This window comes from Drosophila kikkawai, chromosome 2L (assembly GCF_030179895.1).
Source record: "Drosophila kikkawai strain 14028-0561.14 chromosome 2L, DkikHiC1v2, whole genome shotgun sequence".
NCBI classification, from domain to species: domain Eukaryota; kingdom Metazoa; phylum Arthropoda; class Insecta; order Diptera; family Drosophilidae; genus Drosophila; species Drosophila kikkawai.
Genome location: NC_091728.1, coordinates 20,172,539 through 20,193,078, shown reverse-complemented (window position 1 = coordinate 20,193,078; position 20,540 = coordinate 20,172,539). Strand labels below are relative to the sequence as shown.

Genomic DNA, 20,540 nt, shown 5'->3' with positions numbered 1-20,540 from the left:
TCGGCATTATAGTGGGGTTTCCCAGTCATTAATGATAGATGACCAAAGTATTTACCTTGCTGTTTATGGGATCCATAAATTAAATGTACTTAAAAATTCTGCGATTAGATTAACACCATTGACGGAAATGTATAGGTCAGGGAAATTAATTTTAAATGGAATACCTATTTATTTAGTATATGTACAACATTCGAAAATTGAAGTCTGATTCTCCCAATTAAAACTGGTGCGATATATTCACGCATTTTTGATAGAGCGCTTTCATGGGGCCGTAGCTCGACAGGACCAACGATATGAGGGTTAGGCACTTCATGAGGATTTGAAGATCCGTTTCACTGCGACTCTTGAAGTAGCCCGTCTGGTAGCCGTAAAACTGGGTCACCAGAGCGATTACGAAGCAAGCGAAGCCCAGGAAATTGTGGAATGTCTTGTTTAGCAATGGGGTAATCAACCTTTTTAAACGCTGCGAAAACAGTGCCGACAAACCGGAGGACATGGCCAGAATGCAGAGTATAAAGGCGGTCATTCCTGTAAAGTTAATAGAGAATTGATTACTTGGGGTTTGATCTAAGGATCATCTTATATATCCTTGCATTTGGAATGCTTTAGTTTATAAAAATTCACATATAAAAATACAATTAATACTACTATCAGCATCAACAGCTATTTAGATAGAGTTTAGTTTTATAAAATAAATTTTTTAATGTGTAAAAAATCTTCTTGTTAATTTTAGTGCAGGGTATGCCATGTCCGGCGCAATTTACTTTATAGGTATTATTATTTATTATAAATTTGTCAGACCTCGAGTTGGGGATCCCCCATCAGACTTCGCAATTGACAGATGAAAAAAAAAACAATCTAAGAAAACATCTGTAAAATGCACTTGAATTATCTCAATAAATAAATATAACATTTTTTAAAATGCTAAATATAGTTTGTAATTTATAGCAAACATTTTTTTGCGAATTTAAATAAAAGTATTTTTTTTTAAACCGTTTAATAGAAAAAGACTACACTGATCGACTCAAATGTTAATGCTGTTAATGATGATTACTTTACGTTGAAAATTATTGAAAAGATATTATAAGGTATAAATAAGAAAGGCATTCTTTTAACATCTATTTTCAAATATAGTTCGGGTGTTTGCACTAATTATTTAGAATTCATTGGCTAAATAATTAATGCTAGAACACACGGTTTTTAATTTTTCCAGAGTGTAATTGTAATCAGTGTTCGCTACAAGCTGCGTAGTTTTACTCACCCAGTTTTCCGTGGGTCGATTGTAGCAAAAACCCCTTCTGTATCATTTTGATGAGGGCACCGGCTGCCCCACAGCCTCCGCCCAGCGTCAGGAGCACCCAATGGATGGTTGTCTTCGTATGACGCTTGTATCCGTTAGTCAAGACATTTCCACCGTAATGGATCATCACGCCCTCGGCCATGAAAAACGAGAACTGCGAGGAACAAGGACTTGGTTTTAGTGTCCGATCCGGAGGAAACACAACGTATTTACCCCAATGGTCACCAGCCAGGCGTGCAGACCGGTGCCGGCTAGACCGGTCCGCAGGGTCAAATACGACATGTAGATGGTAACGAATCCAATGCACATCTGGTTGAGAACGTTCAAGAAGTACTCCAATCTCTGCAGACGATCCTGGGCCTCGTGGCCGGACGACAGCGTGCTGTGGGACATTTTCGAGTAGCGTCGCGGGGATTGAACAAGTACGAATGAGGGCTGTCTGTGTGACTCCGTCCGGATCGTGCTGCCGTAGTCGACGGCTCGCTGCGTTCTACTGACGACTGGCTGCTGCTGACTCTCGGACATTGTAGTTTCGGTTTTCGGAACACTAGCTTTTATCAGCGCTTTGGAATAATGTTATTTTCGTGTTAACATTTGTACAATTGCCGACTGATAATACCGCCTGCCTTTTCACAGACAAATTGGCTCAAAATGTTTATTGTAGCTCCGAATACGATGGCAATTAAATGGTAAATGTGTCGACCGATACGCCCATTGAACTTTGTCTGACCGCCGATGCCTCAAGTCATCGTCTGCTCCCGACAACGCTTAGGTACTACTGCCGAGGCTTGCAGCATTCGCTCCTGACCACAAGAATGACTTGGCTCTATATTTTGTATTCATATCGGTTTTCCTCTGGGGAAGCTAATAAAGTGCGAGTGATAGAAACAATAACCGCAGATGGGGCCTTCAAAAATGTTCGTTTTTTTTTTTGCCCTTTAATTTGCGATAGCGCGCCAACGATTCATCTATTTTCAGTTATCAACACTAAATATATAAACTTTTCCCTATGCAACAGTGCTGGCATCTTGGCAATTTTATAACTAAAATAGTTGTAAAAAAAGGGTTTTGTAAAAAAATAGTAATAATACATTTACCAAATATTTTTATTAAATAGATGACAATATTAATATTTAACATTAATGAAGGTAGGTTAGTGTAGGTACTAATTAATAAAGGCTTGTTTTTGGACTCTACCTAAATATTATAAATTACATTAAACAGAGTTGCCTTCCAGTGTCCACTAAAACAGACTAAAGCTGTCGGAATCTGACTGTAAGCCTATTATTTACTTTATACCCTATAATTCCATGGAAAATATTACGGTCATAACATTTTTTAGACAATCGCCAAAAAGTAGGCAATGTTTTGAAACGGCAATGCATGTATTTTGGCAATAGATTTTTTTAGTCGAGGTATTCGGCTGTAATATTTTGACTGCATTCCCTTTTGGCGTGATGCGATAAAAAAAATGTCGAGATTTTGTACTTTACTATACTTTACTTAAAAAACACCTGTATTTAATAACATAAAACTTCGTATTCCTGTACATCCCAGTTTAACTTCCCGAACTAACTTTCACCACTTCGCCATACAAAAATATAAATAGTCTGGCTTTGCGCTTTAAAATATGTATCTTTTAGATACTAGATTACGATTTAAAAAAACATTAATCGAAGGTTAACCAATTCATTTCAGATTAAATACTTTTTTACTTTATAATATACTTTCTAGCGCTTACAATTTTATGTTATAAATATATTTTGAGCTTTTATTTGAATTATATAATTAATTATATATATATATATATACAAGTGTCTATATATTTATGTACATACAATAAATGACATATTATTTATTTATTTATTTTCTAGGCTAACTTAAAGTTATTTTATAAGGAACACTGCACCGGTTAAGTATAATACAAAATAAATTCTTTTTCTTAGTATCCTGAATCAGCCCTTCAACTGGCCAAGCTGGAAAACTTCTGGTACAGTGACTTAATAGCACCTATGCTAGTTATCACCATGGCCACCATTGTGACCACTTGCATGAGGATGACAAAGTCCTGCCCTTGTCCGCGGAAAATGCCCGTTTGCGTGAATCCATAAAATTGGGCCATCATGGCCGTCACAAAGGCACCAAAACTGAGGACCACATGGAAGGTCTTGTTGATCAGCGGAGAGATGCTGCGGCTCAGGTATCTCGCCAAAGCAGCGGCCAGGCCGCTAAGCAGCGATATAAGGCACAGGACGAAGGCGGCGAATCCCAGACGAGCGTGAACAGTTACACTAATTGACCAATCGTCACGGATCAACTGGATAAGACAGCCGGCGACGCCCATGCCGCCGCCCAATATCTGGAGCACCACATGGAAGACAGTCTTGGATTTGCGGGAGAAGCGCAGCGTTAGCCAGCTGCCGTCGTAGAAGCACATCATGCCTTCGGCCATAAGGAAGACGAAGCCAAAGGTCACCAGCCAGGCGTGTAGACGGATGCCGGCCAGGTCCTGGCGCAGACAAGTCCAGCTGACCCAAATCGTCACGAATCCGATGCACAGCTGGTTAATTACATACAATGCTGCCTCGATGTGCTGGATCACGGAGGTTGGTTTTGATTTTTCAGCACTCATTTTCACTTATTAAAAAAAAACTTTTGCAGATCTACAAAACTCTTAAAAATAATAGCAGGGAATATCCTGTTTGAAGGACTTTTTTTTTTTATTAATTATTCCCCAAATGATCAACCGTCTTTCATTAGTTATTACAACGAACTACCTTTGCCTGGGGCTTTTATTGCCCCTGACTGCGGCGGAGTGGAGCTGTATCTTCATTTTCGCTTGGCAGACTATTTGTTTGCTATCGATTTATCAGGAACATTAGTGCTTAGTTCATCTAATGCATTCGGCTCATGGGATTTGCTGAACGTTATTGAGTGGCCGTTTTGGCTGGTTGCAAGTTCACGTTCGCATTATCGATAGCCATGCGATCGAATCCATTCACTCACTCACTTATATTGGGGATTTTTGGGGAGCTGGAAGGGATTGCGTCCTGTCTTATGCGCCCGAGATCACGTTGCCCACCCATTCCAAGTCCCTGAGTACTTGGGCTAAATTTAGAGGGGGTTATTAATATTAATTAGACTCTTGTGGGTGGAGTACTTGGACACACTTAATATACATGTATTTCACTACCGATCGCAAGTCACCCTCGGGCCTTATCGAAATGCAAAATCGCACGTACCAAGATAAGGAGTAACCGGACATAGTCACACTCGAAACCCCATATATATTTCACTTTCCCGGGCAATCGTCTGGGCAGACAGCAATCGCTTGATTTCGGCAAACCACCAACACTCACATACTAATTCTTAATTGAGCTACATGTTTGCGGTTAAGACAAGCTGAACACTATTTCTAAATGAAACCCTGTCAGCACAATGTTTACAAATATTAAATGCTGACGCCGCTCTTTCCTATCTGGCTTTTGGCATTTGCTTCGATTAGAGGTACCTACATACATATGGTATATAGAAACTGCCTTATAATTGTTCTTGGTGATTAGGCTTTCTGTGCGCAGATTGATATTTTTGCATGGCTTGATTTACGATTAGCGGGTTCTCTTGAACTTCAAGGACTTGACAGTGCTAAGCTCAAACTCAAGTTGATAATATATTTGCCAACTTTTGTATTCTGATAACCAAAGATAACCAATGGAGAGGGTTTCTAATTGGTAATTAGTCATTGCGAATTCATTTGAATTAATTTTTGAGTGGGGATTTTAATAGCAGGCTTATAGCCATGAGAAGTTTTTAGGAAATCTCTTCTGTCTGTTATCGTTTTAATTAAGTTTTAACGAGCAAGAGATAGCTGTAATCTATATCTTCTTCAAAAAGACTATCTCGACCCACCATTTTCTTAAATATGCCCCTCAATACTAGCTGTGAAATAAATTTAAATTCTGCCTGAAGGTATGCTATTAAATGTTACATGTAAGAATATTCAGCAAGCCTCATCTACATCTAAGATTTATTTTCTTCTGTTCGGGGTTTAAAAAAAAAGAACTTGCTCTTAAACAGTTTCAATAGAGATGTTTCATCGGGAGGATCAAAAATAAGCTTTTTAAGTATTTTAAAATAAACGATTTGATAAAAAAAACCATATGCAGGAAGAGGGATCTTTTCAAAAAAATAATAAAAATAATATATATTTTTTATATAATTTAATAAACAAGTAAATCTAAAAAAGTAGGCTTCAGTCTATCGAAGAACACAGTCCAAAAACTTAAACGACATTCGATCTATCTATTCATATTAATTTTCTATTCTCGACCAACAGTATATTAAATAAAACTCTTTTTTCGTATATACATTAGAATCACATTTATTTTTATTTATTTTTCATAAGCAAGGGTTCGTTCGTACACATAGAAAGTTTTGGTTATTGTTGGCTTCAGCACTTGCTCTTGCATTCGGCGTCTTCGCAAATGTCGCACAGCTTTGAATCAATTGAATAATATTCGGTGGCCTTCTTGTTGGTGTCGTAATAGTCGTAGAGGATCACGGAAGAAGGTTTCTGGTTAGCCACTGCATGCGTCCTGAAGGCCTCGATGGGAATGCATTTGTTTTCGTTCTTGGCCAGGTTCTCGAAGTAGACAACGATGACGGAGGCTCCGTTCTTGGTCTCCACCAGCTGTAAGGAAAATAAGAAAAATGTTAATAACAAAAGATAACCTCAGAGACGAAGATAAACTTACCCGAACGCGTTCGATCTCCTGGATGTCACTGAAACTGTCCTCATCGGCGGTGTAACCAGAGGGCAGAGATACCTCCAGAATGGCCATGTTGGACGTCTTCGACTTGCCTTCCTCCACGTAGTCCACGCACACGGCTAGCTCCAGCTTAGCTGGCGACGTCTCCGGCTTGACTACAGTCTGAACCTTGAAACTGGGCTTTGGTTCCTTCTCCACCACATTGTACTGGTAGCTGATCTGAATGAGACCAGCGCCCGTGCCCTTGGCCTCGAACTCCAGCGACTTGGTGCCCTGAGGGAACTCAACTGTTTGGAGTAGCAGATCGTTCTCTTCCGACGTGGATAGTTTCTCGGTCTTCTCGCGCTTGCCCTTGTTGGACACGGTCAGCTCCCACTTGGCTGCCTCGTAGCCAGACTTCTCGGCGAACTTGATCAGGGCCGTGAGACCGACAACAGTGTCCTGGGTGGAAGCAAAGCCTCCGAAGCTGTTACGCTGGGCCACCAACCAGCGGACCGTGTTGAGCACGGTGTCCGCCGTCTCCTGTTCCGATTCCAGCAGCGAAAGCAGGGCGTAGGAGGTGATCTCCACGTCTTGACTCCACACCCAGCACCACCAGCGACGGCAGCGGTCGGAGGAACGCAGCTTCTCCAGATCCTCGCTCCACCAAGTGCGGTCATCCTCCTTCTGGGCCAGGGACTTCAGGTTCGCCACATGCTTGGCCGCGTCAGGAGACTTGGCCCGTTGCAGGGCATAAATGGCAATAGACTTGGGCAAGAGCTCCTCGGATTCGGCAGTGTTGGCGGCCAGATAGGCCACAGCCTTGTCGACAGCCGTCTGATTGGGTTTCGGCAACTCGAGCAGAGCCAACAGGGAGTTGGCCGTAAGGGTTAGAGAGGATCGCTGGGAGCCATAGAAGTATTCGCCGGATTCCGTAAAGCTGCCGTTCTCTGCCTGGCGACTCAGGAGGAACTCGTATCCCTTGTCTAAAATCTGTTCATCCAGATCCACGATTTCCTTGATCTTGCTGAAGGAACGAAGGACATAGGCGGTCAGCCAGGTGGAACCGTTGCGCTCGGGTTCCGTCTCGCTCCACTTGTGGGGCCCAAAGGAACTGAAGCTGCCGTCATCGTGGCGGTAGTGCAGCATGTTCTGGTAGCCCTCCTGCAGATTCCTCTTGATGCGAGCGTCCAGGGCGGGGGTCAGCTTCTTGATGCTCTTCAGGTAATCCCTAACCAGATAGTTGGGCACCAACTTGGACATGGTTTGCTCTCCGCAGCCACTGGGCAGTCGCAACAGATTCTCCAGGTTCTTGACCACTGGGCCCAGGAGATCGCCTACCAGTCCGAATTCTACATGCTCGGAATCTGGCACGATATCCTCCGGCACTTCCAATTCGAAGGTATTCTTAAACTCACCGGTGTCCTTGAGATTGACGAAAAAGGCACGGTTCTGGTATTGGGTAGTTCCCTCTGGGATCACCTTGAGCGCCCTGTGAATGGCATCGCCGGCCAGCGGCGAGATGGCCGAGAATTTGAGCAGAATATTGCCAATCACCTTGGGTCGGATGAGGAAGGAGGCGCCAGCCGCCTCGTTGGCGCCCACTCGAAGAGTCTGGGTGCGCTTTTGGTCGCCAATAACCTCGTTCGAGGCATCCACAAAGTCGTACTCATCGTCCTGGTTGTCCAGCGTCAGCTGCACATCCAGCTGCTTTGGCAGATAGTTGAAGACCAGGGCCGGCACATTGATCACCTCGCCGCGCTTCACTGAGTATGGCAGACGGACGGAGACGAAGAAGGGTTGGAAGGTCTTCACGTTCACCGCATCGTTTGTGATGCCCAGTCCCTTCAAGGGATGCAGGGAGAAGCCGGTGATTACCCAATTGGTGATCGTGTCGGGTATGGTCTTAACCCACTTGAAGACCTCCTCCTCAGTGCTCTCGATATCGGCAAAGATCCAGGTCTCTGCAAAGTTTTTGCGAACAACTGGGCCGCCTGCGGATCCCGCTTCTGCAGCAAAGGCCTGTGGAGGGCCTGCTCCCAGGGCTGCGGTGGTTGTGTGAAATACGGCATCTTGGGCCACAGCTGTTTTCCTCATGGCCGTGACACCTCCAGCACCAAAGCCAGCGGCTTCTGTAAAATTGAGAAACGAAAAATATGTTGAATATTGATTTTAAATTTAAACAAAAAATAAGATCTTACGGGGAAAGGCTATTGGAGCAGTGCGGTTGTAGAAAAAGTAGGCATTGGTCATCGTCACCACGCCACTGCGCTCTCCGGGGAAGTAGGAGTAGCCACCCTGCCAGGGAGTGGAGGTGTCGTAGCCATTCAGGCGCCAGTTAAAGGAGTCCTTGTTCAAATCGTTGTTGTTGCCCAGCAAGAGCACACTCTGGTCGACGGCGAGCAGTCCCACGAAGGACTTGGGTGGCGTCTTAATCTCCAGCTCAACATCGGCACCAGGCTTCACCTCTTCGGGGGCCTTGATTTCGATCGTGTTCTGGAGCTTAACCTCCACGCTGAATGAGTCCTCGGCGTAGCGGAACTCGCCGGTCTCATCCACGTAATAGAAGTAAACCCTGCCGTGGGGGGCAGTAAGGAAGGTGGGCTTCAATGTGATGTTGTAGGTCTTCTGGGGCTCGGCCAGCTCGACACGCTTCGTCTCCAGGATATCTCCACGTCCGATAATGTTGTACACAAAGTAATGGAGGGGGCGACTGGAGTTCAGGGTGACCTGGTATTCCTCCCCGATCTTCAAGCTGTAAGGAAAGTTGTGTTAGCTAATTGAACTTTGTGGATTGCAGCCATGATTAGGTTTATCTTTACCTCCAGGTGTCCTTGGGTCGATGCACTTCAACCTTGAACCACTCCTTCTCCTCCTCGCTCTCGTTAGGGTTCTCGATCTTCTTGGGCTCCCTGTAGGGATACGTGGTGAAGAGCTCTCGCTTCTCGTCGGCAAACTCCAGGTCAATTCTATAGTAGCGTGTGTAGTTCTCCATATCCGGGAGATCGGGCAGTGTGACCTTGAAGACAGCCAGGCTTGAGGCATTCAGGTGGCTCTCGAACTCGAAGGTTTTATTCTCAATTTTGGGCAATTCCGGCAGTTTCTCATCTCCGTACTGATAGAAGCCATAGTTGCGACGGATTCCCTCGGTGAACTTGGCCTTCACCGGTGTCTTGGTATCTGTTAGCAGTGTACCATCGACCAGGGTTATCTTAAAGATGATCTCGTGCTCCTTGTCGGGCTTGAACGAAAAGCAGCTGGAATAATCCGTGCAGGACATCTCGTAGCGATAGGGATATAGTTGAACTCCGCCCGTCTCGTTAAGCTTAACGCCGGTGAAGTCCTCCTCCACGGTGGCCGTGATCTGGGCATAGCTGGATGACGTCTTGTGCGGCAGGAAGGCTGCGAACTCTTTGAGGTCAAATTTCAGCTTGGCCTTGCCATTGACCATGTCAGCAGTGCCAATCACCGAGTGGGCGGGGAAATCCTGGCGAACGGTATTTCCATCGACATTCTCCCACAAGCTGGACTCATCCAAGTGCACGTTGACCAGGACCTTGCCATTAACTGGCTTTCCATAAGTATAACTAAGGTATGAGAATAATTTTAAAGCGATTAAAAAATGGAATCTCGGGGCAGCAAAGATTAAACCGACGAACATCCGTTTTTGGATAATATTTCTTCTACGAAGGTCATTCAAAAGATTAAGTAAACTCAGTAAAATACTTACTTTGCCTTTAGAACGACGTTCATTTCGCCATCTCGCACAGACACTTGCTGTGTGGCATCCATTTTGACCGAGTACTTGGGCAGGACGTACTTCTCCACCTCGAAATTGACACGTTCGTCGGAGCGACGCCAGAAGTGACCAAAGCCTCCAAAGGGCCTAGGACGATGTATACCGCCATCAAACGACTGCTGTTCGCCATTCTGGACCTGCAGAGACCAGGAGCCAAGAGTGGCGAACTCGGAGAGCTCGAATTTGCCGGTGTATACACCACCAGTGGTCTTGATGTGTTTCTCCTGCTTGATGCGGTTGCGCTTGGAGTCCTCAAACCACACCACCACCTCGTCGGCGGCTGTGTCCGGAAGCAAGTTCTCATTCAGGAAGATCACACGGTAGTTGATTGTGTCGCCGGGCTTGTACTTTCCCTTGTCCGTCTGGATTTTAATGTACGGCTTGAAGTTCTCCCAGTTGAGCTTGGTGGAGTTCTTGAACTCCAGTCCCTTCACTCCCTCGGCCGTTAGATTGTATTCGCCGGACTCCAGAGGTGGCAGCTTAAAGGTAATCTGCTTGAACTCATCGGATTTGGCCAGCTCCACAGTCTGCGTCTCGTTGTAGGAGGGTCCTGTGATGCCCACCTTTAGGGTGACGGGTTCCTTGGTCTGGTGAACAGCCACTGCCACATTGTAGTCACGATGCGAGTGGATGGTTCCGGGGCCCACAATGGTGTATTTACTGCAATTGGAATTATTTCAATTAAATTATTAAGTACTTGTTACTAAGACCGATTTGGAAACTCATATTTTGAGCTAAAGATTCCGAAAAAAACTTTATTACTTAGCCTATGAACTTTGCATTATCAATTCTTCGCAGCGCATTAAGAAATTCTGTTAAAGTTTTTATGTTTTTCGCTTTGTTTTTTGTTGTTTTTTTCGACATTCATTTTTTTTTATGTATTTATACATGAATTTATTATAGCCCTGGAGATAACGGTAAAAATATTCCGGGAACCTGATCTGATCTGCCTCGAAAATGTCAAAACCGGATCAGAGATTATATAAAATCCGAGCAGCCATATTTTTCGCACTTACAGTCCCCGAACACGTACACCAAATATATTCTGTGTACTTGATCATCACTATTTGTTTACGATGAATAACAACTCTTTGTTAACTTGGAGCTTGGTTCCATCCTAATTTCGCACAGAGAAATTTCGATTGGATTATTCTCACTCTTAAAGGTCTTAATTGTGTTCAGAAACAAGGCTTTACATTCTCCTCTATTAACTAGTAATTAGCTACACGCTTTTTATGGAGATATCCGATCGTGTCGCAGATTAATGAAGCATTCATTAACCAAAACACAATTAAGTCTAAAACAATATAAAATGTATAATAATCTGTACAAAAAAATAGCTTACATTGAAATTCAATTAGCAACGCGAGTGGAGGAGCGATGACGTTATTATCAAATTGGCAAAACGAACTTCAGACAAGTACATAAAATATATGAATTTATTATATGTTTTACTCAGAGTTTCTAGTACCATTGTGTATTAATTGTTTTTAATAGTTTCCTTATCGCACCTTAATTAAACACAAATTTAGTTCAATTGAAAACTGACCTATTTAGCTCCAAGTCAAATCAAGATTACAAATAAAATTAATAATTTTCAGTTCTGCCCATTAAAACGAAAAACAACTTGATTAGTTTACCTTGAAACTGATCGTTAATCGGCCCTATCTGCCCATATGCATATTGAATTAATTAGTGACTAAAATTCATACAGCGTCTATCACAATATTAGGTTTGTTATTTTTGTAATAAGTTCATATTTCGTTTAATAAATTGTGAGAACAAAACGATTAGATTTATATATAAAAATATTAAACATTACTATAATGTTTTCCATTTAGAAAATCATAGACAAAATGTTAGTTAGCTATGTGTGTCTAAGCTGCAGGCTTAAGAAATGTCCAATGTTCGCGGAACATGCACTTGGGAATTACAGAGATCAACGAACTGCAGCTTATATCGAGTTGAAATATACAAATATTTGAGGATTAGTAATCCTTGAAGCACGACTAATATTCTGACCGCAGCTGTGTGTATCTCGAGTGATCACTTATCGCATTATATAGGTGTATACTATATAGTAAATTCACTTACCCCTCAGCCTTCACCGTGTCCATGGTTAGCAGCAGCGAAAGAGTGGCCCAAACGGCTACAGCGAGAGCGTCTGCGCGACGCATTTTGCGTGCGTGGTGTGGCGTGGTCGTGGTCGAACGGGAACAGGAAGAGTAAATACAAATAAAATCAAATTAGTACACCTGGCTGGCTGGGCGATCGATGCGGAAAATGTGCAAGCGCGGTACGACCGATGGGGCTCAGTGCCGAGCTGAGACTGGTTCAGTCGAATGGCTCACGGATTTTGTTATAGCACTGGATTTGTGTAAGCCGGCCGACGACGGCGCCGACAGAGCGGCTCAGTTGCGGTCATCAAAAATAAATACTGATAAAAAATTATAAGCAAATAATATACAGGGAGAGGGTCTGGTCTCATCTATATGTGTGTGCACGTACATATATACTTGGGTGAGTACATACTCTAATCGATGATGAGTCGATCCCACAAAACCTAAACAATAACAAAAAATGCCGGCAAACAACAACAGACTTGTACTTAGGCAAGCTCTTCTAGACAACATCATTCACAAATGGGAATCTGGGTTAATTCGAATTAAAATAATTTTTTCAGGGGTAAAATTAAATAAATATAAATTGAGCCGAACAGTATGAAAATAATTAAAACCCCCTTAGTTTTTTTTATAAGCTATGGAATAGCGATAGTTTCATTTATTTGATAATTTCGAAAAAAATAGCAAAACCCCTTTTTAATTTATTTAATAATTTCGGAAAGTTAGCAAAACCTCTATTTTTCATATATAAACATATGATACACAATCACTAAGGTTTATATATTGGGAGCAATTAAAAATTTCTAATATTATCTTCAAATATTTGGGTTTTCGAAAACTTTACAATGGATTTTAGATTAACAGATATTTTTGTACCATTTTCGAAATATATATCATGTAAATATCTTAGTTTTTAGATTTATTTATGACATTTTTTAAACAGAAATATGTCCCAGCAACATATGAATACAGTTTGAAAAACAGATTTTTGAACTTGCAAATGTGACTTTAAATTAGACAGACATTTAATAATGTTGTTATCAAAATAACAACAAATCTCGCTGATGTTCACTTTCAAGAATATGATTGAAAATGTTACAGCGTATTTTTAAACTACAATGCACCCTTTAATATACATTTCAAACCCACACTTTATAAGTTCGTTCAATTATTAATTATTTCGTCATGTTAAGCAACGATATAAAGTATGATATCATGGTGCAAAATTTCCGTGTTTATCAAAATATTGAGTAAAACAAAAGGAAAATAATTTTTGTCTATCTGATTTACCATGAATGAATTTCATGAGCGATGTTTTGTTTGTAGAGTTTGTCACAGAACTTTAGTCAGGCAATAGACAAATTATACGGGGAGTGGACAATATCTGCTTTTGTATATGTATCTACATATGTATGTATTTTTTGTGGGGTTTTTTCAATAATTAACACTTTTATTATCGCTTATAACTGTCGCTTCGTGTTTTCCACAGAAATTTAAGATCTTGATTTATTTCGGTTGCGCCGAACTGAAAGTCATTTAAAAATTATTTACGTACATGATTTGGAAAATCCGAAAAAATGCTTCAAGTGTCCCAAAAATCCCAATATTAGTTGGTAAATAATGGGTGTTGTTTATATTTTTTGGGTTTCTTAGTAAGCAGAGGTCTTGAACTTGTTGATTAAGCCAATAATGCAGGCGTCCAACTGAAAATGCTGTGGCCAACTGAATGGAACAGTTAAATATAAACTCTCTCCGAGTCTTTTTTGTCTGTGTAGGTGCGTCAGCTGTTGTTGTTTTGACTCTCTAACTTGGACTGCCTCTATTTTTGCGGCTCTCCCACAGTGTAGTCAGAGATGACGTCACCCCGCCTGTATTTCACATGGCAGTGAAAAAGAGGCGTGTTTGTATATAATGTATTTATGACTAAGGAACGAACGCTCTGTTTGCGGTGTATACATGTATATAAGATGGGAGAAATCAGATTAACACTGGTGATTCCCCAACTATTCTCTCTTTTTAAGTGATTTTTGCGCTAATCGAAAAGGCATTTATATTGCAGGGTTGTCAGGTAAAAGATATTTAGTAGTGGTAGCACGTTCATTTTTGATAATTAATATTTAAACAAAATCTTTTCAAGAACGAAAAATCTCTACACTTTCACACTTTCCTACGGACTTACATTTTACTGATCTTAAAAAACGCGATTCCTAGAAAAACTTTATATTCTGTTATAATTAATTCATATTCCTGGAATCAGTAATCACCCATGTGACTGAGTGATTAATTTGCATAATATAATATTCAGTTCAAGACAACAGAGTTTATAGATTGCCCCTTTGAAGATTATACACAAACTTTTAACAAAACAAATAGTACATTTAATGGCATGCACAACAAGCACAATTACTAAGGGTTTTCAAGTGAATAAATAAATAAATTTAAGTTGACGATACCCAAAAATAAATTTAAATTGTAAATTGCCGAATAGAGAATATTATTTTCTCTTTTAAACAAGGTTTTTTTTTATGAAAAGATGAGATGCTAAAACTGGGTCTCAAGCTCCTCTAAAAAATATAACTGTATGTACAGCCAGTAGTGTATATATTATTATATTTTATTAGGTTTCTTCGACTTTTTAGGAAATATAATAAGAACACTCTGATAAGAATATATTTTATAAAAAAAACAATCAAGCAATTTTACTATGAATTATGGTTTAATCTGCAAAGCTAACAAATATTTAGATACAAGATCAGTAACCCCTAAAAGTATGCAGCATTTACAAACCCCTCTACCAAAAGCTTGGTTCTTTTTCTAGGCAATCATTTTAATTTTAATAATTATGGATTTAACTCCAATTTAAAAGTACGAAATAATGTTCTTGACACCCCTCGATAATTTCGATAATACCCTTGGCCAAGTGTATTAAAGGGGATTGACTAACTCCGGACATTTGACATGGCCAATTATACAAACTGGTTTTTGAATGCTCCAAAAATAACAATATTCGCACAATCCCCAGTCAGCTGGCGGAGAGCAATGCCGATCAGTGCCACCACCACCTGTGACTGCTGCTGCCGCCTTTCCCGCCCCAAGGTAAGACACGTGAACGGGGCTATCCGCTGAGTCATCCTTGCGATCGAACCGCTCCACTAGCCACGAAAGGGGGATTTTCAGCCTCGACGCGGAATTCACCACCACGGAGAGAAAAACGCGAGCGATCGATGGCGGTTTCTTCCAGCTGTTCGGTGCCGTCAGAGCGTCAAACGCGTTCTAACACTCGCAGCGAGCGGAGCGTGGTCGCAATCAATTTATAGCGCCTACAAGCTTTATCACTTCGACGTGCGCATCTCACGTAGCAGATAAGCAGGAGATTTCCCCAACATAACAAAATGACTACTGAGAAACTACTACATGGCTGTCTGGGCGATGTCTGCGAGCTGGGTATTCAGGGAGCTGCTACGGTCTCCTCCAGCGCCTATGGAGGATTCTACTTTGGCTTCTGCACGCTGATCTCGCACTTTCTACTAGCGGGCATTACCGTGGCCGTGGTGTACAAGTGTCTGGTGATGAAGCTGGAGCACACGGCGGGTCATGCCTTCTATTGTACAATCGCCGTGAGTAGTTTTTTGCTTATATCCGCCAGTCAGATACATGTATGTACGTATGTACATATGTACATATTTTTCAATAAAAAAAGATATACTATTTCACAATTATACGTTTAACACTGAGAAAAAAAAAACTAACATTAACAGAAGAAAGGTATTCCTTGGCATGCCAAATAAACATAATGCCCAGTTCTTTTAAATTTGTTATTTAATTTATTTTATTTTATTTCCTACAGTTTGTCTTCTTCATGGGCGAAGCATTACTTGTACGAAACAGCATTACCTTGGAGTCCTGGCTGGGACCACTGAACCTCAACCGCTTACACGCTGCCCTGGGCCTGTTGTCCCTTCTGGTCGGTGTCGGTGGCATAGCCATCAAGACTTTGCAGAAGCTGGAGCGCAAACGAGAAGATCCAAATGCCACAGTTAGACACTTTCGCAGCAATCATGGCTTCTACGGTGCGTTCAATCAAAACAAGAAACCCCAGAAAACAATGTTAATTTATTCCCATATCATCCCCGATTAGGCATTCTCGGCTGTGGTCTTTTGCTGGGTAGCGTTCTCAGCGGTCTTCCGCTGTATTTCATCAACGGCGGTGGTAGTGGTGTCTTGACCTTGAAACTACTCCATCGTTTCTTTGGATTGGCTGGATTTCTCGCCCTGATGGTGTCGCAAATGTTCGGCTACAATACCGGCTTCGGTAGGAGACAGTGGAAGCCACATCACCAGAAGCTGTTCAAGTTCTTTACATTTATTGCAACCATAACGACGGTGAACTACGAATTTCGTACTTTTGCCCGGGATATCATAGGACTTGCAGGGCAATATCTCTTTGGTAATGAGACAGCAGCAGAAGCCAGAGTTGATCTTTGAGCGTATGATTGTTGCTCTGGGAAAGCATTGATACCTCATCGAAACAAGAGTTCCGAAAAATAAGTATTGTAGGTGTATCGAATACCGAAGGGAACCATACAGGGTGCCACTGAATCGTTGTGGATTTTATGCTAAGAATTAGGAAATACAATTTTGTTGTATTGCTAAGACACCCTTAAATTTAATTTAAAATCAATTAAGGTTTCTCTGGCACCCTTGATAACCTCCAAGTTTGGATGGTAATTCTTTTGGCAGTTTTTAAAAATTGCAAAACAAATTACGCCCGTAGCGGAGTTTTGTTATCTAGTCCGTAAAGGTCTTAGGTGGAATCAATGTCAATCATGATTAACTTAATGATAGTGAATTTTATGTAATAATTAAAAAAGATAATACAGAATTATATAAACAAGTAAAATAAGCTTTAAACTTTGTGCCTTTATTGTTTTCTCACATCGATTATACATTGCATACATATACTTATGCCTTTCCTTTGATTATTAGAAACGTAAAATACATACATGTTTTTTTTCGGTTACCGGGATTATACAATCACCACGGAAAAATGAACTAAAACTACATAAAGCAAATTGAAAACATAAAATAAATTCCCGCATTTCATAGGGGGGGGCCTTAGGAATATTGAAGATACATAGTAGATATATATTTATGTTTATTGAAAACGCATCTTTAGTTGCGGTTCTGCGAGACGTGCATGATGTCCAGAGCGGCTGGGATATTGCCCTGGACCGACTCCAGCAGCTGGGTAAGCCAGGCGCCCTCGTTGCTGAAACCCATGGCCATCATGGCATGGATAGCAGAGTTGATGCGTTCATCTAAATAAAAATGGAGAATATTAATATGGATGCCTTGGTAGATTCTTTAGCTGACTTACCTGTGTGATAGACAGGCACGCTGCGCTTCTCTTCGGGAGCAGCCGGCGAGGTGCCAACACTGTTGGTGGTCACCGATGTGGTCGAGGTGGACGTACTAACAGTATCCACCTGAGCGGTCTGAGTGTTGGCTGCTGCCTGCTCAACGCGAGCCTCCTCGTTCATGTGTTGGCGCAATAGTTCGCCCAGTTGACCAAAGTCGCGCACCGGCTGCTGGGGAGCAGCAGTTGGGGGATTGATCGACTGATCCAGATTGATCAGGGCGTCAGTGTTGGCGCTGTTGGTGTTGTTGGCGGAATATGCATTATCGATAACCTGCCAGTCCTGGTCCAAGCTGTCCGACCGACGACTCTCCGGCTCGCTGGCCACCAAAGCTTCTGCCACTGCAGTTCCATCTGTTGTTGTCTTGGGTAGCAATGGCTCGGTCTCAAGGGAAGCAGTCTCCGAGAAAGATTCAGCCACAGAGGGAGCCCCCGATGGGTTTACAGAAGGAGTCTTTGATTGGCTAGCAGAAGATGCCGGCGACTGGCCGCCAAATTGATCCTTCTCAGCTGGTTTAGTTGTCCCAGCACTAGAGGCCATAGAGGGAGCGGGCGACTCAGTGGGATCGATCATTTTGGCGAACATTTCGCTGAAATTGTTCAGGATCTCGATGCCAGCACGCATGTATTCGGGGGGCACCATCTGGGACAAGTTCTCCAGGTTGATCACTGGAGTAGTGGGAGTGCTTCCTTGGGTCGGAGCAGTCGGTGGCTCCTGTGTTGATGCCTCAGTGGTTTTCTCCTTTCCATTAGTCTGGGCTTCGGTCTCTGCTGCCTTCTGTGCGGTTACAGTGGGCTCCGCTTTGGAAGCATCTGCTGCCTTGGGCTGCTGCGGCACAGCCGATGCTGTGGTCGTAGGTTCGTTGAGCGGCAAGTTGGTCATCATCTCAACAAACTGAGACAAGACGCCGCCGCCGTGACGACGAGCATGACGACGCTCACGTCGACTGTCGCGGGCAGAATCTCCAGCCGGAGCGCCAGCCGACTGGGTTGGGTCGAACGGGCAGTGACCCTTGGAGCGGCGTCCACAGCGACGTCCTCCCCATGGATTCGGCCCAGTGAGCCAGGCCTCAACTACATTGGGTCCATCGTTGGTAGGCATGCGGACCATCAGGTGCTCGGGATGCTTGTGCGCCGCCTCGCACTGCTGGCACAGATCAAAGTTGCTGCACTGGACGCACTTGTAACGGAAGCCCACTATTGGGGCCACACCGCAAGCGTCGCACTCGACGTTGTCATGGATGATGAAATTGCTAGGATCGTCGGCCGACGGAGCAGCAGACTCTTGCTTAGTAGCCTGCTTCGGTTGCTGCGGCTCCTCCTGGATGGGAGCGATCTGGACATGCATGTTGTTCTCGCATTTGGCCAGGAAAATCTCATAGTCATTCTGGTTGACAATCTCAATTTCATCATTATCAGTGTCTAAAAAAAAAGGAAAGGAAAAGCGAACAAAAAAAAAGTGAGTCATTTAGTTTGTTATCGCAGGGCGATTTTCAGGTGAATCACAAAGATACCTAAGCTACGAAAAATAGTAAGACTTCTGGTTAGACCGGCAATGCAAATAAAACTTAAACTAATACTAGTTTTAAATGTGCTTATGTGGCTTTTTGATGTTGATATTTGTGAATTAGTTTTATTTTATAAGTTCGATCTGGCAATAACACATTAAAATTTAATAGTTAAATCAAGACCTTTTTAAAGTTAAAATATATATATGTAAGTTATTAAATTACAGAACATTTCTCTACACTTTTTTCTGATATAATGAATAATAATTTAATAACGGCCTGTGATTGTGACCAATGATCTAAAGGTCAAGATGTAAAATCTTATTTGAAATAGTAAAAACGACACAAATATATAAAAATGTGAAATTTATAATGTTTATAATGTTTATTTAAGGGGAAGAACCGGAATAAAGGCAGGACCTGTTTTGGCTACTACTACCTAGACACAAAAAGGCTAGATTTTACAGCTAGACGATCACAACTGTTGCCTGCATTGTCGGAGTGCAGTTACAAAATCGAATGACCATATGTATACATAAATACATACATAATATGTACATATGTATGCATGTATGCTTGGGTATTCTCATGTTTCTTTAATTTGTAGCAGAATTTTGCATAATACTCACCAATCCAAAAGGTCCTGATCTCGCATTTGGGCAGCTGCCGTTCCTGGAACAAATACAGGTCGATTTCGCGGCGCAGTATGGTGTAATTCTGCGATGGCATACGCAAATATGCATTCAGCTTCTTCTGCGGTCCTGCGCCCTGGTAGGTGATTTTCAACAACTTTTCCGGCATTTTCACAATATTTTTCGAATATTTTCTTCGGTAATTTATACTCGTTTGATTATTTGCAACGAATTTGTTGTTTGTCGAAACTAAATTTTGGACCCTCGACTACTGCGTCGTAGTTGGCTCGCTCGTTCGCTTGCTTGTACAAGTGCAACTGAAGCGGCGGCCGGTTTATATACTGGCCGAACTAGTCACTGGAATGTTCCTGAATATTCGTGGCTCAGAATTCTTGCAAATCACGGTACTAGCTGCCAGGCCGCAGTGGTTGATATATTCCGAAAATTGTAAAGTAATGCCAAAGCTGGTCTTTGACAAAAAACAATATTATGGTTATCGATAAGTGAAATATTTTTATTCTACTTTTAAGCATGTTATCGAATGTCGCAGTTTTTGGTATTTTTTTGGTATTTCTAGTTGTCGTTGAAACAATCGAGTTATAACCGTTATATTTACTACGTTTTCAATTTTGTTTATTTCTTTCATTTTAGATTAAAAAAAACGACCCTATTTAAAACAATTTAAAATTTAATAAAGGATATTTTAATTAACAAAAATGTTAACTTGTTGCTTAAATTTTTGATTTCCGCATATTTCAATTCGTGATAACGACTACGATATCGCCATTTTGTAGCTCAAAAATGGCTTTCTTCGCTCAGAATCTAAGATTAAAGACTATTCATATTTTTGTACCTATAGATTTGTATTGCCTTTTTTTTATTATTAGCACAACACCTTGAAGGAGACCCTACGGTATACAAAATTGACTGTGAGCCTAATTATCTATGTACTTATATGTCTACCAAAAAATATCCTGTATACTACCTCGATTACATTACAGAAGCTCCTAAAAA

The 20,540-nt window shown here is 41.9% G+C and overlaps 5 protein-coding genes across 6 annotated transcripts; 1 reads left to right on the top strand and 4 right to left on the bottom strand.

The window, feature by feature from the left end:
• Positions 1–145: 145 nt before the first annotated feature.
• Positions 146–2,068, bottom strand: LOC108072562 (transmembrane reductase CYB561D2). The gene is made up of 3 exons (XM_017163744.3): positions 1,514–2,068; positions 1,262–1,454; positions 146–528 (listed from the first exon to the last, which is right to left on the bottom strand). Exons 1-3 carry the CDS (start codon positions 1,823–1,825, stop codon positions 218–220), a joined length of 816 nt encoding a protein of 271 aa, XP_017019233.1. The 5' UTR covers positions 1,826–2,068; the 3' UTR covers positions 146–217.
• A 1,043-nt stretch (positions 2,069–3,111) lies between these two features.
• On the bottom strand, positions 3,112–4,049 carry LOC108072517 (uncharacterized). Its single transcript, XM_017163688.3, has one exon. It carries the CDS (start codon positions 3,930–3,932, stop codon positions 3,264–3,266), a length of 669 nt encoding a protein of 222 aa, XP_017019177.1. The 5' UTR covers positions 3,933–4,049; the 3' UTR covers positions 3,112–3,263.
• Positions 4,050–5,665: 1,616 nt separating this feature from the next.
• Tep4 (Thioester-containing protein 4) lies at positions 5,666–13,671 on the bottom strand. 2 transcript variants are annotated; one of them, XM_070289197.1, is made up of 7 exons: positions 13,526–13,671; positions 11,942–12,011; positions 9,779–10,507; positions 8,871–9,635; positions 8,250–8,803; positions 6,055–8,180; positions 5,666–5,990 (listed from the first exon to the last, which is right to left on the bottom strand). In XM_070289197.1, exons 2-7 carry the CDS (start codon positions 11,962–11,964, stop codon positions 5,751–5,753), a joined length of 4,437 nt encoding a protein of 1,478 aa, XP_070145298.1. In that variant the 5' UTR covers positions 11,965–12,011; positions 13,526–13,671; the 3' UTR covers positions 5,666–5,750. The 2 variants fall into 2 exon arrangements, with proteins under 2 accessions (XP_070145298.1, XP_017019249.1); XM_017163760.3 differs by lacking the exon at positions 13,526–13,671 and having other exon boundaries at positions 11,942–12,182.
• A 1,166-nt stretch (positions 13,672–14,837) lies between these two features.
• On the top strand, positions 14,838–16,874 carry LOC108072583 (uncharacterized). Its single transcript, XM_017163791.3, has 3 exons — positions 14,838–15,587; positions 15,818–16,040; positions 16,109–16,874. The coding sequence occupies exons 1-3, from the start codon at positions 15,363–15,365 to the stop codon at positions 16,453–16,455; spliced, it is 795 nt and encodes a 264-aa protein (XP_017019280.1). The 5' UTR covers positions 14,838–15,362; the 3' UTR covers positions 16,456–16,874.
• On the bottom strand, positions 16,871–19,972 carry ref(2)P (refractory to sigma P). Its single transcript, XM_017163790.3, has 3 exons — positions 19,524–19,972; positions 17,348–18,808; positions 16,871–17,288 (listed from the first exon to the last, which is right to left on the bottom strand). Exons 1-3 carry the CDS (start codon positions 19,693–19,695, stop codon positions 17,143–17,145), a joined length of 1,779 nt encoding a protein of 592 aa, XP_017019279.1. The 5' UTR covers positions 19,696–19,972; the 3' UTR covers positions 16,871–17,142.
• Positions 19,973–20,540: the final 568 nt, after the last annotated feature.

Excerpts from the sequence above, each read along its gene's own strand:
- LOC108072517 (XM_017163688.3), bottom strand. The coding sequence starts at position 3,932 with ATGAGTGCTGAAAAATCAAAACCAACCTCCGTGATCCAGCACATCGAG.
- LOC108072562 (XM_017163744.3), bottom strand. The coding sequence starts at position 1,825 with ATGTCCGAGAGTCAGCAGCAGCCAGTCGTCAGTAGAACGCAGCGAGCC. Across the intron at positions 1,455-1,513 it reads CCTGGCTGGTGACCATTGGG|TTCTCGTTTTTCATGGCCGA; the intron begins GTAAATACGTTG and ends TGTTCCTCGCAG. Across the intron at positions 529-1,261 it reads ATCGACCCACGGAAAACTGG|GAATGACCGCCTTTATACTC; the intron begins GTGAGTAAAACT and ends TTAACTTTACAG.
- Tep4 (XM_017163760.3), bottom strand. The coding sequence starts at position 12,024 with ATGCGTCGCGCAGACGCTCTCGCTGTAGCCGTTTGGGCCACTCTTTCG. Across the intron at positions 9,636-9,778 it reads AACGTCGTTCTAAAGGCAAA|TTATACTTATGGAAAGCCAG; the intron begins GTAAGTATTTTA and ends CTCATACCTTAG. Across the intron at positions 8,181-8,249 it reads TGCTCCAATAGCCTTTCCCC|AAGCCGCTGGCTTTGGTGCT; the intron begins GTAAGATCTTAT and ends TCAATTTTACAG.
- LOC108072583 (XM_017163791.3), top strand. The coding sequence starts at position 15,363 with ATGACTACTGAGAAACTACTACATGGCTGTCTGGGCGATGTCTGCGAG. Across the intron at positions 15,588-15,817 it reads CCTTCTATTGTACAATCGCC|TTTGTCTTCTTCATGGGCGA; the intron begins GTGAGTAGTTTT and ends TATTTCCTACAG. Across the intron at positions 16,041-16,108 it reads CAGCAATCATGGCTTCTACG|GCATTCTCGGCTGTGGTCTT; the intron begins GTGCGTTCAATC and ends ATCCCCGATTAG.